The sequence below is a fragment of the Gigantopelta aegis genome, chromosome 11 (assembly GCF_016097555.1).
Source record: "Gigantopelta aegis isolate Gae_Host chromosome 11, Gae_host_genome, whole genome shotgun sequence".
Classification (NCBI taxonomy): Eukaryota; Metazoa; Mollusca; class Gastropoda; order Neomphalida; family Peltospiridae; genus Gigantopelta; species Gigantopelta aegis.
The window spans coordinates 34,833,091-34,851,993 of record NC_054709.1 but is presented as its reverse complement, the minus strand read 5'-3'; the positions used below and the strand labels follow the sequence as shown (position 1 = coordinate 34,851,993).

The 18,903-nt window shown below is 37.5% G+C and overlaps 1 protein-coding gene across 1 annotated transcript; it reads left to right on the top strand.

Annotated features, from left to right (window-relative positions):
* Positions 1 to 5,012: 5,012 nt before the first annotated feature.
* Positions 5,013 to 16,715, top strand: LOC121385152 (heme transporter HRG1-like). The gene is made up of 3 exons (XM_041515689.1): positions 5,013 to 5,151; positions 7,970 to 8,137; positions 11,727 to 16,715. Exons 1-3 carry the CDS (start codon positions 5,013 to 5,015, stop codon positions 11,900 to 11,902), a joined length of 483 nt encoding a protein of 160 aa, XP_041371623.1. The 3' UTR covers positions 11,903 to 16,715.
* Positions 16,716 to 18,903: the final 2,188 nt, after the last annotated feature.

Sequence of the window (18,903 nt, the reverse complement as noted above, 5' to 3'; positions counted from 1 at the left end):
CTTGTGTCCCTGAATATAAACTCGTGTTATCAGGTTAATATCGGCTTGTGTCCCTGAATATAATCCTCATGTTTTCGTTGCTATCCAATTTTAGGATTCTTTTTTTGTTTTTTGAATGGCCTTCATATTGTGACATGTACAATGAGGGCCTATGGTTGGCCATCTGTGTCTCTTTGTTCTATCACCAGAAAAAGTTCCTTCTTTGGGGTAATGAATTTGTGTTAATACTTATTTACACCATGTTGCATTAAACACAACAAACGACTGACTTTGGGACCATTGTTGAGTGTTCCAACCACTCGACCATGCAATTGTGGGGGGAAATTTAACAGACATTTTCACATAACATTTTATAAATTGGTCAATACAATAATAATTTTGACTGAACAGGAGGGGACTCACTCACTCACTCTCTCTCTCCCTCCCCCTCTCCCTCCTCCCCCCCTCCCCCTCCCCCCTCCCCCCCCCCCCCCCCATCACCACTATGTAACGGGGTTCAAACATCAGTTTTCCACAATGTATCTAGCTAACTGAAGCTCATAACAGACTCCCATATGTTCTTTTTACCAGACCATCTTTTATTAGATTGCGTGTTACAAAACTGAAAATGCACATTCTTTATTTTTCGAGAAATGGCCCTCGAAATTCAAATTATTTTGCAAGGGCAGTTTAGTGCAGAAAATAAAGACGTATATACTGGATAATGATAAAAATGCAAATCAATTTGGCAACAGCTGATTGCTATTACAAATTTCTAGGGCTGGAGAAATGTAGCATGCATTCTTCATTTAAAAGGAGGGTTAAAAAACGTATACTAAGATTTGAGGATATTGTGGCATTGTTTTTATTTTTTGCATAAAAGCAATATTGTAGAAATGTGTGTTTTGCGTCTGTCATTTAAAGGTACAGCAGAAAACTTGCAACGGGTTGATTAAAGTGGCAGACACTAGTTATTAAACACTGACATATTTTTCACTACTGGAACCGTTTTTGATCATTTAAATTTGAAATTACTTCCATTTTTTGGTTAAGAATTTTCATTTTTCTACATCCGAAGTGTTTCTGGTCATTGTGGTTTTTGTAATTCTCCCAAATATATTTTTCATAATTCTAAAAACTTGTGTACTTATGACTAGTAAGGGTTATTGAGCCATGCTCTAGTCTATTTTTAGACCGTATTTCCTCATTTAAAAACATGGACTTTATAACTTTATTCAGATATGTTACAGGTTTCAAGATTAATGAAAATTATTGTTTATTTTCACGGGCCAAAATTAGTCTGCTCCTTTAAAAATAATCTCGGATTTCCTTTTTTAAAGCATTTTACCGATAATATCACTCTTGAGTAGCAGTACAGATGATACACTGTTAAAATGAAAATACTTGTGAAGAGATCTACCACTTTTATGTGTAAACCTCCATGAATTTATAGAAATAAATATAGTAAAAAAAAAAGATTATATTTTATTTTTTAATTATAATATCCAGTACTTTTAAACTGTCGTGATTTTACGTTTGTTAGAAGTTGGAATTATTTTGCAGAGATTGGTGTAAGTAGCTGTGAAAACTAGTTGTTTAACAGTTTCCGCAATGAAACCGAGAAGTGAAATTCTTCAAATTTGGTTATTCTTGCCACAGGATTATTGTTCAACTTAAACACTTCAAAACACATATAAACGAAAAAATGATATGACGATACATTTATTCAGTTATTGAGGCCACATGACCAAGATAATTCTTCTAAAACAAATGAACTGTTCACTACTTGTGTACAAATAACGTAATCAATATCTTGTTTTGAAAAATGGTATTTTCATTGCCAATTTTTTTTTTTTTTAAATAAAGTTATTTTTGGGAGGAATAATTACCGATTGTGTATTATTATTATTATTATTATTTTATTTTTAATGATTGCATAATCTTGGTTTTTTCATTGACAGTGTCTCAGTTTGTTGTAACCGGTCATGTGTGGGGGAAATGGTATTACCCGTGTGTCAGGTTATTGTAGTCTAGTGTAAGAGTATTAGTGGTGTAGAAAGCTGTACTTTGTATTTCGTATTTTACATGAATAAAGAGTCATCTTGTATGTGTGTTTTCTGTCTCGCCAACTAGACATTTTCTATGGGGGTGGGCATTTTTTTTTTTTTTTTCTTTTTTTTTTTTTTTTTTTTTTTTTATTATTATAATTATTATTTTAAATGGGCACTTAAAATTCCAAAGTACAGCATTATATAATTACATTCGCTTATTTAAATCATTGTGCAACAAATAAAATGTGCCTAAATCAGTTAAAGTGTGCTACTCATGTGGACACTACTCGTGCAAATCGTCTCATATTTATATATAATCAACACATTTCTTAAAAATTATGTTGCATATAAAAGAATCTTTGTTACTAGTGGAAATTGTATACAATTTGAATAATTTGATAAATATTATTGCTAATCGAAAAGAACCAGTTTAGAAATCACCTTACAAACACTGCATATATCACGACGTGCGTTGTGCCGTTTAGATCTCGAACATCACGATACTTTAATATCCCGCTGTACAGTTTGTTGGGTTTCTATAATTTAATGTCCAGCTTTGTAAAGATTTTTTTGGGGGAAGGGGGGTGGGGGAGTATCTGATTGAAATCAGCTCTACTGTATGGCCGAACGTTCATTTAATTTTAATCGTAACCATTTTGAATTAAAACTATATACGCAGTCCTCGGCCGTTACGGTCAACATAAAACCGGCATCGGTGGCGTCTTGGTTAGGCCATCGGTCTACAGGCTGGTAGGTACTGGGTTCGGATCCCAGTCAAGGCATGGGATTTTTAATCCAGATACCGACTCCAAACTCCGAGTGAGTGCTCCGCAAGTCTCAGTGCAGTAATAAACTCAGGATTGTGTACAAGAACAAATAATTTGTATGGCTATACTATCAAGTTTTTTTCCGTCTTGAAACGAAAGTTCAACATTAATATTTTATACTGAAATTAGTTAACGGCATAATTCGTAAATCGATGGCGTAACTCTGCAAGTAAGGTTTTGATTGGTCAAATGAAAGGTCAACTGGACATGAGCTCCAACGAGGTGCTGTCAGATCCACAGTAATGGGTATTAACCAGTGGAGCTGATTTTAATCAGGTTGTTGTTCACCCAGCTTGGGATCACCATTCCTCGTCTTAGTTTTGTAAAAAAAAAAAAACGATGCCACAAAGAGTACTCTGTCGTTGTTCGAGAGCTAGGCGGTTACGACCGCTCTCTCAGCCAGAAATAACTATAGCAAGTGGCAAATCCAGAAAATCAACTTGGGGGGGGGGGGGGGGGGGGGGGGGGAGAGACATGAGGTGGAATGCTAAGGGAACTTTGGGGGCGGTTTGGAAGGCCACCCCTCCCTAGATCCGCCTCTGATACAATCTAATTAAAATTAGCTCCACTATTACATGTGGATCTAACAGCAGCCCGTTGGAGCTCATGTCCAGTTGACCTTTCATTCGACCAATCAAAACCTTGCAAAATCATTCCAGTGATTTAAAAAGAATTTGAAAACATTCGGGATTATGCCGAGGGTATACGAAATGATTAGGGTGAATTGCGAAGTATGCCGGAAACTAATTTCAATATAAATTTTTATATAAAATTCGTTTCAAGACGAAAAAAAACTCGTCATGGTATAGCCATAAAATCTGTTTATACTAGTATACAATCTAGAGTTTATTATTGCACTTCCCCCTACCCTCTGTTTTTTTAATGTTGAAATAGACCAACAAGTTCGCCTATTACATAAATAGTCTCGCCCGATATTTTTAAAATTTGTATGCTCCCGAATAACGCTATAAACGGCGAAGTGTAATTGGTCGATATTTGAATTGTTATTTATAGATGAAATGTCACCTGGACATGGGAGTCCACGCAATGCTGTTAGATCTACCAGGGTAGACCCAGTAGCACTAATTTTAATCAGATTGCTTCTGATAGCACGTTTCACGTTAAATACCATTACGTTGATAATTTTCGAGTTTTCTTAGTGAAAGTGTTGTGTTTGTTTAACATGCACCCATTAGTAGTAAGGGATCATTTATATGCACCACTCCACATAGGATACAGGATAGCACATACCACGGCCTTTAATGTACCAGTCGTGGTGGAGAGGGAGAAAAATCCGCTAACCTCGCTGTGTATAGGGAATTAAGGGGGGGGGGGGGGGCGTCTTTTTTAAATACCTAGGCTACCTCCTGAGTACTGCCATATGTCGCAGGTGCAGATGAGGGCATACCTCCTGAGTACTGCCACATGTCGCAGGTGCAGATGTGGACATACCTCCTGAGTAGGCCTACTGCCACATGTCGCAGTTGCAGATGAGGACATACCTCCTGAGTAGGCCTACTGCCACATGTCGCAGTTGCAGATGATGACATACCTCCTGAGTAGGCCTACTGCCACATGTCGCAGGTGCAAATGAGGACATACTACCTCCTGAGTTAGATGTATTCGCAGCGGAACTGTCGATTCCTGTGATTATTCCTTCTGTGGCAGTCTCCCTGATGATGGCCACAACTTTCTCCTCCACTGTCATGGTGATAATACGACCGCCTCCCCCAGTTAATTTTCTTTTGGGCTATTCTTCGCCGTTGTTCGTTGTTCCAAATTACGCGCGTGCGCATGCACTGCACGAAACATACATTGCATGGGTAGTAAACAAAATAACGATACGGTAATTACCTTTATTACGACAGACTTCAAACGACAAGAAAACGACACTTTTGGCTAACAGTCGATCACCCCGTCGGTATGTTGTCGTTCGCGCCATTTTACGACGTCGTTGTGATCTAACGACCGATATATTCGCGAACATAGCCCCTGGGGATAGACATCCCAGATAGCTGAGGTGTGTGCCCAGGAGAGCATGCTTGAACCTTAATTGGATATAAGCACGAAAATAAGTTGAAATGAAATGAAATATATGAATAGGAGAAGTGGGCGCCATAAAGAATGGAGGAAAACATGCAACCAAATAAGTACAATGGCAGCACCCACCGACAGGAACATAAAAATACGATTTGCTTTTAGTGTTATCGGCATATTAGTTGGTGCCAGCATTTTCTTTGTGTTTGGTTTACACTATGAAAACTGGAACACAGCTCTCTGGGGTCTACTATCGGGTAAACATGTCACAACTTAGTTATTGTAGCGATTTGTTCTCAACAGATGTTATGTCGTTATGACCTGTCATTCACACTGTCACTATGCCATGGCTGTCACGTTTGCATAATTTTGTAAATGTTTAAACAACATTAATTTCTTACATTACATTTTAGTGTAGAAATACCAGTTTCTGTGAGCATAACCATTCATTTCTAAATCACCGGCCTCGGTGGCATAGTCACGATAGTGGTTAGGCCATCGGTATACAGGCTGGTAGGTTACATACTGGGTTCGGATCCCAGTTGAGGTATGGGATTTTTAATCCAGATACCGACTCCAAACCCTGAGTGAGTACTCCGCAAGGCTCAATGGGTAGGTGTAAACCACTTGCACCGACCAGTGATCCATAACTGGTTCAACAAAGGCCATGGTTTGTGCTATCCTGTCTGTGGGAAGCGCAAATAAAAGATCCCTTGCTGCTAATCGGAAAGAGTAGCCAATGAAGTGGCGACAGCGGGTTTCCTCTCAAAATTTGTGTGGTCCTTAACCATATGTCTGACACCATATAACCATAAATAAAATGTGTTGAGTGTGTCATTAAATAAAACATTTCTTTCTTTCATTTCTAAATCATATCATTGTTTATAAATATAAACAGACAGTTGTTATATAAATGAATGCATACAACCGTGTCCGGTGTATCGGCACACTTGGTATTTTGCTTAAGTATGCTTAGAAATTGTCATGTTGTCAGTGTTTTTAACGAATTAAAGTACAATTCCTTTTTCAATGGTTAATCAAGTTTCAACATATTTATTGTTAAGGATGCAATTAATTTCAAAATAAATCATTCACCTGTTTTCGTGTATATAAAGGCAAAGTAGGTCAGCCTTATTGATATTAAGAATGTTAAAACCAGTCTAAAAACACCTTTCCCGCATTTTTTAAATTATAGTAAACGGTATAAAAAAAATTCTTCGGTTATTGTTATTTAAACTGAAAAGAAAAACACAGATAAATGCAAAGAAAACGAAACTTTTACACCTTAATTGGCAGTCATTCCAGTTCACAATTGTCACAAAGCAAAATAAGATCCACGTGTGTGCACAATCTACCCGAGAAAAATAAAATCCATGTAGGCATCTTAGCCATGCGTGACAATGAACATGTATGCATCCGCAGTACTGTGCCACTCAAGAAAACTATTCCGAAACTGATCACGAAATCGCTCATGTGTGATTGTTCATTTTCATAGTAATATTTTTAACAAGACAAAACAAAAAAGTACTAAAATAATTTTGGGACAATAGTGTAGCATTTATGGGCTAAAAGTGAGGTCATGGGCGGTTTATAAATAGCGGGGTCAACGATCCACATTTACTGTGCCGAATCACCGGACATGCAAATCGTTTTGGATACAAGAGGGTGTCTACATTTATGCACAATTTTAAAATGTTTATTTACTACAGACATAAGACAATTTGTAGTGTATCTTAGATTATGCATTGCTTCATTGGTGAAAGACACATTTTATTAAGTATTTCACAGTGTTCACACAGAAAATGATTTTTGAATGCTTAGGTGCACCGATACACCGGACAGCACTGTAACATGATCATGCCCGAGGTTTATATTAATGCACTAGACTGTGCTATGTCACAAAGTTTCCCCCACAAGCATCACATCCATATGGGTATGAGACAAGGGGCAAATATACTGATGTCTGGGCAAAGTGAGCTAGTCAGAACATTTTCACCATGTATTTCCATCATTCTGTTGTGATCAGTTTTACATGTAGAAAGCATGAACCTCTCAATGGTTGTATAACATTCAGGTCTGGGAGTGCCCAGTGGTAAACCACTTGCCTGATGGGCAGTTGGTCTGGGATTGATCCCCATCGGTGGGCACATTGGGCTATTTTTTCATTCCAGTCGGTAAAATGTGTTTCGAAGTTATGTGAGCTCCGTGGTCCAGTGGATAAGTTGCTGGATAATCAAGCTGACGACCGTGGTTCAAATCCCGTCAAAACTGGCTCATATATTCATTCATCTTTCTAATCTGCCTATCATTCTCATTGTTTTAATATAAAACAAGTTCCAATTTCTCTCATGATTTCAATCTGTTTTGACCCTGTCTGTCAATTTGTACTGCCATATATTCTGAGCTGTCCACACCATCATCACCTACCTACCACAATTTCCTCCACAGGTGCAGTCTCTGTGTACTTTCCTGCACCCACCTGGCATCCTTGCCCTCTGCTGTGGCACTAACGACCGCCGATAGTAAGCTGGGTTTCTGCCAGAGGGTAAAATGGGTATGGCGTCATACCCAAATTTGTTAGCAGATTATTTTTTTTTTTAAGTTAAACTTTTGACAAAATTAATTACTCTTATCATTACTGTATGATTTTTTTAACCCTAACCCTAAACTTCACCAATTTTCTTTCTGGGGGAGGCCCCACCTCCCATACCCCCTGTTGACTAGTTGCATCCAATTCAATAGTGCCATACCCAAATATTTTGTTCTGGCAGAAACACTGGTAGGGGAGGGTAGTAGTTGGTTAAAGTGCTTCTTAACAATGACAGTAGTAACTAAGTGGTCAGACGTAGCCCACAGCACAGATAGCCACAAGAGACGAGAACCTGTCATGGTTGGAGAGACAAGAAGGACTGGGATGTGGTGGTGGACATAGAGAGATAGAAGAAGCTGGCAGATCAGAAAGAAATGAGTTGGAATTCAAAGGAGAGATTGGAAAGGGAGCAGTGGGTTCAAAAGACAAAAAATAATGAGTGAAATGTGTCATTAAATAAAACATTCCTTTCTTGCTTGTTTCAGCTCTGGGAGCGGCTGTCACACTGTTTGTTCACGTCCAGTATACTCGAGACGTCTGGCGAACATTCCCGTACCGGCTCCGCTACTTCATGTTGACCGGCTGCTTTATACAGCTGGCTGGCGTCTGTGGCTTTGTGGCCTACCTCACCTTGGCCATAACACAACATCAACGTAAGAATCATTACTTTATAAGTAACTTTCCGTCACATTCATTACAACATTGGTCCAGACGTAGCAACAAGAGTTTGTTAAATTCTCGATGAACGTAAAAATTATATTGTCAGGGAACGTCATATCTGATGACGTCATTTTATGTGGGCAAGTTGTTTTATTGAGCGTTATTGTTTATGGACCAAAAATAATTCAAAATAAAGTACGAAGTTTTGGTGTTATTATTAGCAAGTATGATTCAAATTATAAGTATTGTCTGTTATTTTTTTTACGTTCATCTGGGTATGAACAAAAACCAAAATGATCCGCAAACTTATGTGAGAATGGCTTTGCCAATTTACACAGTTTGCAGATGAAATTAGCTCCACTATTACATGTGGATCTAAAGACAGCCAGTTGGAGCTCATGTCCACCAATCAAAACCTTACTTGCAGAATCCTGCCAGTGATTTAAAAATAATTTGAAAACATTCCGAATTATCCTGAGGGTATAAGACATGTTTCGTGTGAATTACGAATGCCGTAAAACATGTTTTATTTTATAAAATAAATAATTTGTAATGTAAAACTGAAGACTGATTTAGTTTTTTTTAATTTTATAAATAAATAAATAATTTTTAATGTAAAAACTGATAACCCACCCCGTACGTATTGGTATGGTTCGCTGTACTGCGGCCACTAAAATAGACTCGCCCGATATTTTTAGAATTTGTATGCTCCCAAATAACGTTATAAAAGGCGAAGTGTGATTGGTCAATATTTAAATTATTATTTACAGACGAAATGTTACCTGGACATAGGGGACTACGCAGTGTTGTTAGTTTTAAATCACTGGCAGGATTCTGCAAGTAAGGTTTTGATTGGTGGACATGAGCTCCAACTGGCTGTCTTTAGATCCACATGTAATAGTGGAGCTAATTTTAATTAGATTGACTTTTACTAACCTTGCTGTTTATCACTAACACTCCCCTGAGACTTGTAATTTTTAGCTCCCCATAGCATGTGAATTTATATTGTATTGTTTTTAATCCAAATACTGACTCCAAACCCTGAGTGAGTGCTCCGCAAGGCTCAGTGGGTAGGTGTAAACCACTTGCACTGACCAGTGATCCATAACTGGTTCAGCAAAGTTACAAAGGCCATGGTTTGTGCTATCCTGCCTGTGGGAAGTGCAAATAAGAGATCCCTTGCTGCCTGTCATAAAAGAGTAGCCTATGTGGCGACAGCGGGTTTCAGAATGACCATATGTTTGACGTCCAATAGCCGATGATAAGATAAAAAATCAATGTGCTCTAGTGGCGTCGTTAAATAAAACAAACTTTATATTGTATTAATATTGTAATATGTTAAAATGCTACTGGACTCATAATCTATGTTAGTGGAGCAATAAAACCCATTCCATGGTGAGGTCTGCAGTTGTGAGATCACATTAGGAACCATTAAGTTCATGGAGCTGTGCCACCCAAGGCCCCATCCCATTTCGTCTTCAGGACCACAGAATATACGCTCTCTCTCTTTTTTAAAATGTTTAAATAGTGGCATAGCCAGGAATTTATACTGGGGATGGGAGGAGGAGAGTTGTTTTGTGGAACGATATGCAAATTTTATAAAAGGTGGTGGTGAGTGTAAATGCTGTTGTAATTTACTGAGACAAGATTGAATCTAAAGCCTGTGTTTGTATTTTGCATGGGTAAGTGATGTAGATCGGGACGTAGCCCACTGGGATACCGCTGACTTGATACATAGTCGGTCAGGTATTTGTCTTCATTGATGGGACCCAAATGGGCTATTTCCTTGTTTCCGCTGTGCAATAGCCAATGATTAATAAACCAATGTGATCTAGTAGTAAGTGATGTAGATCGGACGTAGCCCACTGGGATACCGTTGACTTGATACATAGTCGGTCAGGTATCTGTCTTCATTGATGGGACCCAAATGGGCTATTTCCTTGTTTCCGCTGTGCAATAGCCAATGATTAATAAACCAATGTGATCTAGTAGTAAGTGATGTAGATCGGACGTAGCCCACTGGGATACCGTTGACTTGATACATAGTCGGTCAGGTATTTGTCTTCATTGATGGGACCCAAATGGGCTATTTCCTTGTTTCCGCTGTGCAATAGCCAATGATTAATAAACCAATGTGATCTAGTAGTAAGTGATGTAGATCGGACGTAGCCCACTGGGATACCGTTGACTTGATACATAGTCGGTCAGGTATCTGTCTTCATTGATGGGACCCAAATGGGCTATTTCTTGTTTCCGCTGTGCAATAGCCAATGATTAATAAACCAATGTGATCTAGTAGTAAGTGATGTAGATCGGGATGTAGCCCACTGGGATACCGTTGACTTGATACATAGTCGGTCAGGTATCTGTCTTCATTGATGGGACCCAAATGGGCTATTTCTTGTTTCCGCTGTGCAATAGCCAATGATTAATAAACCAATGTGATCTAGTAGTAAGTGATGTAGATCGGGATGTAGCCCACTGGGATACCGTTGACTTGATACATAGTCGGTCAGGTATCTGTCTTCATTGATGGGACCCAAATGGGCTATTTCTTGTTTCCGCTGTGCAATAGCCAATGATTAATAAACCAATGTGATCTAGTAGTAAGTGATGTTATGACACAGGGAGCTGAGATTGTAACTTTGATATATTTCCACATCTTGAAGCCTGTGCTAATAGTTACTAACTGTTGATTTGTAACTGATATATTTCCACATCTTGAAGCCGATGGTATTACATGTAGTTACAAACTGTAAATTGGTAACATTGATATATTTCCACATCTTGAAGCCTGTGCTAATAGTTACTAACTGTTGATTTGTAACTGATATATTTCCACATCTTGAAGCCGATGGTATTACATGTAGTTACAAACTGTAAATTGGTAACATTGATATATTTCCACATCTTGAAGCCTGTGCTAATAGTTACTAACTGTTGATTTGTAACTGATATATTTCCACATCTTGAAGCCGATGGTATTACATGTAGTTACAAACTGTAAATTGGTAACTTTGATATATTTCCACATCTTGAAGCAGATGGTAATAGTTACTAACTGTTGATTTGTAACTGATATATTTCCACATCTTGAAGCCGATGGTATTACATGTAGTTACAAACTGTAAATTGGTAACTTTGATATATTTCCACATCTTGAAGCAGATGGTAATAGTTACTAACTGTTGATTTGTAACTGATATATTTCCACATCTTGAAGCCGATGGTATTACATGTAGTTACAAACTGTAAATTGGTAACTTTGATATATTTCCACATCTTGAAGCAGATGGTAATAGTTACTAACTGTTGATTTGTAACTGATATATTTCCACATCTTGAAGCCGATGGTATTACATGTAGTTACAAACTGTAAATTGGTAACTTTGATATATTTCCACATCTTGAAGCTGATGGTATTACATGTAGTTACAAACTGTAAATTGGTAACTTTGATATATTTCCATATGTTGAAGCCAATGGTAATGGTTACTAACTGTAAATTTGTAAACTGACATATTTCCAGATGTTGAAGCCTATGGTTACTAACTGTAAATTTGTAACTTTGATATATTTCAGATCTTAAGGCGTATGGTAATGGTTTCTACCTGGCCACAATTTGGTGTTTTATGACGTGGAAGTGGGGATTTCTTTTGTTTTACTTCTCGCGTGCATATCGGCAACTGTATCTCGACATCTACACGATTCTACCACAGGAAGCCAAAGATGATTACAAACCGTACAGTAATTTCTGAGTTGAACCGAGGCACACGCCAGAAGTTCTGGAGTGTACCTCGGATAATCGTATACAGGCCTTGTGTTTTAAAATTTGCAGGCAAGTGAAAAACAAAGTCTGCCTAGAAGCTTAATTTGATTTTTTTGAGCATCTGACCATACCTCCTAAAAAGGACTAACCTTTTTTTTTTTTCCCCCTGCCCTCTATGTACAGTGAAACCGGTCTAAACTGGACACCCATGGGATCAAGTAAAACGTCTGGTTTTAAGATGGTCCAGTTTTGCTTTCACTTTATTATTATTTTTTAAATTTCATATTGACGTAGATAAAAAGAGTACTTAAATGTAACATTTTATCTAGACATCAGGGCCTAATTCACTAAACTATCGCAACTTTGCGATCTCGCAGTGCAATGCTAAAAGACTTGTAAAGAGGATGCTTTGTTGTCTAGCAGAGCCTAAGAGACCTTTGTGAATTAGGCCCCAGGACTCGTAAAGATGAATTTAATAACCCTCCTCCCCAACCCCCCAAAAACAACAACAACAAAAAACTCTACCTTGCCTAAAAATATTTTTCACAATCTCTGAAACACTATTATTTTATGAGCTCTGTGTGTAATTTTTTTTCTTTTCACCTTTAATAAATATGAGAACCCCAAACTCTATGCCAAAGCTAAACTTTGTTTTCTAAATAACTTGTATCAATTTAACATTATAATGGAGATTATCCCTGTAATCCATGGTTACATATATTGGCTTAAAAATAGTGATGTTAGTCAAAAGGAAAAACAACGTTTAGTGTTGATAAAATAAATAAAAATATTGAAGAGACTGTAGTCGAGAAAAATTGTTGGGCATTTTCTTACAATCTTTAGGCAAACAAATGGTTTATTGTGCTCCATTTCACTTTATGCAGATATTTCTGTAGGTATACATTTTACAAATGTACTTAAAACACAAGGCCTGGTGTATGTGTATGAAATGAAAGAATTCCATAGCTTCATTTTACCAAATGAACATACCGGTAAAGTGTTGTTGATGATTGTGATCAAAATTTGATTATTGGGCTCTACAGATGTAATTGTCGACTGTGAAAATGCATAATAGATTGTCACTGAGCATTATCTGTAGCCTGATTGTTTGTACATTTTATATAATGGAATTGGTGTAAATATGCTGGGGTTTGGGTTTTATTTTTTATATGTACAAAAGAAAACAAATACTGAATATGTATTAAAGGTAGAATTAGGAATTTGTAGGGTCTATTCTGGTAACTATGACAATTGGTACATTCTCCAATTTTAATTTGCATGTGGCATTTTGATGAGTGGCAGTTTTAACTGCATGATAATAAAAATACAATAAGGAGCTTATGTTTTTGGGGGTGGGTGTATTTGTTTTTTTGAGGGGTGGGGTGGGAAATATGAGATTAGTTAAGAAATATTTTTACATGAGGCAGAATCAAATGATGAACAATTGTATGTAACAAAATAAATTTAATGGATTATTTCTTTAAATGAAAATACCTTTGTGAACAACTACATATACATTTCACTTCATTTCAAAGCGATTGTCTTCAGCTTGTAGCCATTCTATAATATAAAAATTACAATATACATGTACTGTGGAATATCAAAACGAGCGTCTGTTATGTAAACCGGCACAATCTCTAAGTCCTGTCCAGTTAAAATAACTTTGTTTGAACTGTGGCGTAGCGTGTGCGGGGCCACCGAAGCGGTTGCCCTGGGTACAAAATTCTGGACTGGTGGAAGGGACTCGGGGGGAGTGCTAGCAGTCCACTGGTTAGGGGGCGCCATACTTGCCTTGCCCCGGGCACTGGCAACCCACGCTACGCCACTGAGTTTGAATCTGTCAAATCTGGTACTCTGACTGTGTATGGTGTACCGGTGTAGTTTATCGGTCCCCTTTGAATCCATTTTTATTTTGTCTGTCCTCTTTGAATCCATTTTGGGCATTATTCTGACATTTTTCCCCCCTGTTTTTTTATTGTTTTGCATACAATATGAATTCTTATATTATTATATATTTAATGCATATCTAGTCATCTTAAAGACAGTAAAGTTTGCAGACAATAATTTGGTACAATTAATTAATTTTTTCTTGTATCTTGGACTACAAAGGTTTTTTTTTTTTTTTTTAGATAATCAGGTCAGAAGGAATCCCATATGTGTTTATCGATACATGTATAATGCTTTTTATCACTGACCAAAAATATAGCCGAACTCAACTTGAGTATTTCAGAGTAGATTTTCAATAAACATACTCTTTAAATCATTTGTTGAAGTACAGTAAATACAAATAACTTTTAGTTTTGCGATAACAATACAAAACTTGTAAATTTATTTGTGAATTAAGAGATTAGAAACGCTTTTTTTATGTGACAGAATGTAACTAGCGTCTTACAAATAATCATACAAATAATCACGTCATGTATCTTGTATGATGTCATACGGCAAAAGCCTTGCTAGGTTGACAATACTCTATTTGTGTACACAAAACTGGAATAAATAATGATTTTCCGAATATTCCTGTAGTATTGCAGGATAAAAGAAATAACTGGTTTCCGTCTTAAGATATTGGCTTTATCCTGCTCAGGTCGAATGGTGAATGCAGTTCGGCAGAACCTCGCTGCATTCACCATTCTAACCGTCGCAGGATAAAGCCAATATCTTAAGACAGCAACCAGTTATTCCCTATATATTTTTATCCCATATGTAATATGCCTGAGTATATAAATGCATTATTTCAATGGCTACAAACTAGGTCAGTCCTTCAATAAATCTTTAAAAAATAAAAATTATTACAACATTCATATCTATACAAGGGTAGACGGACACATTTTATAATTATTATGGGAATAAATTTCTTTAAAGTCAAGATTATGAACCCATTTGATTTGTTGGATATGTATTACAAGTGGAATTTAAAAACAACAATTAAACTGTGGTTTTGCAGGGGCGTAGTGTGATCTGGACGGGGGGGGGGGGGGGGGGGGTTCAAATATGGACCAAGTTGACCTTTTTCTATTTTGTTTTTGCGCCACCAGAAACTCCATATGTATAAACCTGTATGTTTTAGTTCTGAAAGCGGACCATTTGCTTCAGCAGGGGGGTTCATCCGAACCCCCCGAACCCCCCTAGCCTACGCCCCTGGTTTTGCCTTAATTAGTACAGGTATCGTGTACATATTCTGGTACATGTACTAAGTATTATGTTTGAATGTAACGTTATGTTATTGTTGTTTCTGTTGATGTTACATTCGAGATGTGTATTATAATGTTATCAAAAGGCTGTGAAAAGCTTAGTTAAAAAGTGATTCAAATTGTTTGTCAGTTCAGAAATACTGAATGTTTGTGGGATTTTATTGTTTAATTTCTTGACTTGCGTATTTAGCTTGCATGTTATTCATATACATGTATAAGATACTGTTCATATTTACATAACAGTGCAGAGGCGGATCTAGGGGGAGGGGCAGAGCTCGGATCCCCCTAAATTTTGCGACAGTTATAATTTTATTATATATTAATTTTCATTTTTTTTTACGATCCCCTCCAAACCTCCCCCAAAGTTCTATTGGCAGTCTGCCTCATGTTATTGAGGGCCCCCCTAAATGGATTTTCTGGATCCACCACTGCAGTGTGTGTGTGTGTGCGACACATGCACGCACGCACGCACCTGTATATACACTTGGACAAACACATGCACACACGTACGCATGCATCTGTACTATATACACTCTGATACACACATGCATACACACACACACATGCACACACACACACGCACACACACACAGAGGTATAATTAATGCTGTTCATGTTTTTCTAACCTGCTAAAATTTTATTATGATTAATATGAATAAACAAACTGTCAGGGTTTCTTCTAGAGGGTTCAAAGGGTAACATTTTATACACTACAATCTTGGAAATTAGTGCAGACATTTTTATATGTTTTAGAAATATTAGAGTAAGATCACTGCTGTTTAAAATTGGTCGAAGTACATGAAAGGCAGTGTATAATTTGAACAGATTTCAAGCCCACACCAACTACTAGGGGCACTTACTGTTTTGTTTTTATATTACGTACCTGTAAATCTGAAAATCAGAAAATCTGCCAGTTTAGTCTATATGTTACCACCATCAGCCAATCTGTGCTATCGATCGATTGCTCTCTACCATCACTGGATCTGTTAGCATAGCCATCGGTAGATCATGCTAGAATATAGCAATCGTGCTGCACTCTTGGTTGAAAAAGTACTCAGGCTATTTTATCCTTCTGGGGTTTTGTTTTACTCATTTAACTTATATAGTATGTATTTATGCGATGCTAGGGTCAGACTGTCAACTGTCAAGACTCGATGGTTGCGGTGTAATTTCTCCAACTCCCGACTTATGACAGGTGCGCTCAGAGAGTGGTAAGAGTGCTCAGACTAGCAACTGGACAGTCGTAGAAGAAGTCGTGAGAGCAGAAAGTTGGCCAACTTTGTTGTGGCAGTAGTTATTAATAAAACAATGTATCAAACATTACCACTACAGTGTAAGCATAATGCAATTATTAATGGTAGTAGTCATACACTTCCCTACGGCCATGGTGGGTTTTTTAGTGTCTTCAAATGTACTTGCTTAATATGTGTACTTAATCTAACGAGGGTGAGACATGGTTGGTTTTGAATCGATCCCCAATGGTTGGCCCATTAAGCTATTTCTTGTTCCAGCCAGTGCATCACAACTGCAACTCATCACGACTCAAAAGTTGTGGTATGTGCTACCCTGTTTTTGGAATGGTGCAGATAAAAAAAGGTCCCTTGCAACTAATGGAAAAATGTAGCGTGTTTCCTCTCTGACTAATCAGAATTACCAAATGTTTGACATCCAATAGCCAATGATGTCAATGTGCTCTAGTGGTGTCGTTAAACAAAACAAAAACAAACTTTTAACTTTGATCTACCAATGGCTGTATTAATGACTAACCCATGGATGGTACTGCACACAGTGGCATAGCGATCTACCAATGGCTGTATTAATGACTAACCCATCGATGGTACTGCACACAGTGGCATAGCGATCTACCAATGGCTGTATTAATGACTAACCCATCGATGGTACTGCACACAGTGGCATAGCGATCTACCAATGGCTGTATTAATGACTAACCCATCGATGGTACTGCACACAGTGGCATAGCGTGGGCGGGACCACCGGGGTGGTTGCTCCAGGTGCAAAATTCTGGCCTGGTGGAACGGACTCTGGGAGTGCCAACGGTCCACTGGTTGGGGGTGCAATACTTGCCTTGTCCCCGGCACTGGCAACCCACGCTACGCCACTGGCCGCACGATCCATCGATAGAGCAGATCAGCTGATGGTGCCTGACATATATAATAAACGAACAATGTCTTTGAACAAGTTGAAGTGTAGTTAAATGTCATTACTTTTGTTTCTTGTACTATGTGATATATTCTTTACATTTACCGTAATTTTAAAATTTAGGGAGGGACAGATTCTCCTCATAACCACCTTTGATCTGTTCTTGCATTTGTCTTTATTTTATAAAAATGTTATAAACAAATGAAACACTATACAAATTAAACCCTGAGATGTGTACGCTATTTTCTGGAGTGAAAAAAAAGAAAAAAAGTGAGATTCTCAGGGGGGCAACTGCCTACCCCCCCCCCCCCCCCCGTAGGGGTATGGCCCTTTGTTAGGTCCTCGCATTTGAATGAGCCAGTATTCAGTTTCAGAACCGTAATACACGTACAAAGAAACTTCACTAATATAAACACTGATGACTTAATATTATATTTAAAAGTTTCATTACAGAAGGTCTCAATAAATAGTATTTCCGACCATAATCAAATAAATGGTTTGATTTCCATAGTACTTTTTTTTTCAAAATGGTGAAAGTTTAGTTTTTAAATTATATTTTTAGGATATTGGCAATTCTGCACACTGAGATTCATATAAAAGACACAAAATGGCGGATGGGTGGCTTTTTGGGGCAGTAAAAAGAATGTGGGGCCTTTTCCCTTGTGGTGGTGGGAATGAAAATATAGCAATTAGATGTATTATGGTATGGCCTTAAGGTTGGGGTTTTTGTTTGTTATTTTTGTGTTTGGGTTTTTTTCTCTAAATAATTTATTGCTATGGTAATGTTTGTATTGAAGGCGCGAGTTCATTACCTTGCATTTTATTGTTAGAACTTAAGGGGTTAACCATTATTAGAACATGAGAGGTTAACCATTGTTAGAACATATGGGTTAACTTTTGTTAGAATGTAAGGGATTAACTGTTAGAATATATGGGATTAACTGTTAGAATATATGGGATTAACTGTTAGAATATATGGGATTATCTGTTAGAAAATATGGTGTTAACCATTATTAGAACATGAGAGGTTAACCATTGTTAGAACTTATGGGTTAACTTTTGTTAGAATATAAGGGGTTAACTGTTATTAGAATATATGGGGTTAACTGTTAGAAAATATGGGGTTAACCATTATTAGAACATGAGAGGTTAACCATTGTTGCAACATATGGGTTAACTTTTGTTAGAATATAAGGGGTTAACTGTTATTAGAAAATATGGGGTTAACTGTTAGAAAATATGGGGTTAACGGTTAGAAAATATGGAGTTGATTGTTGTTAGAAGCCCTGGATTCATGCCTGGTGCATGCCACAACTTCAGTAATACTGGCCTTCTAATAAGTCTCATTTAAAAAAAAATATTTAAAAACTCAAAAGGGAATCAGTGAATTGGCATGTAACTCTGTAATGAATAGTAAGGGAACACTCGGTACTGTAGACCAAATTTCAGTCACTATTAGCAACATAATGTCTGTATAAAGGTCAACGATGTACTGTGAAATTGAATGTCAGTGTGAGATTGAATGTCAGTCATGTGAGATTGAATGTCAGTCATGTGAGATTGAATGTCAGTAGTGTGACATTGAATGTCAGTAATGTGAGATTGGATGTCAGTAATGTGAGATTCAATGTCAGTACTG

Coding starts and splice junctions, on each gene's coding strand:
- LOC121385152 (XM_041515689.1), top strand. CDS start 5,013: ATGGCAGCACCCACCGACAGGAACATAAAAATACGATTTGCTTTTAGT. Junction 5,152..7,969: donor TCTCTGGGGTCTACTATCGG/GTAAACATGTCA, acceptor TGCTTGTTTCAG/CTCTGGGAGCGGCTGTCACA. Junction 8,138..11,726: donor GGCCATAACACAACATCAAC/GTAAGAATCATT, acceptor GATATATTTCAG/ATCTTAAGGCGTATGGTAAT.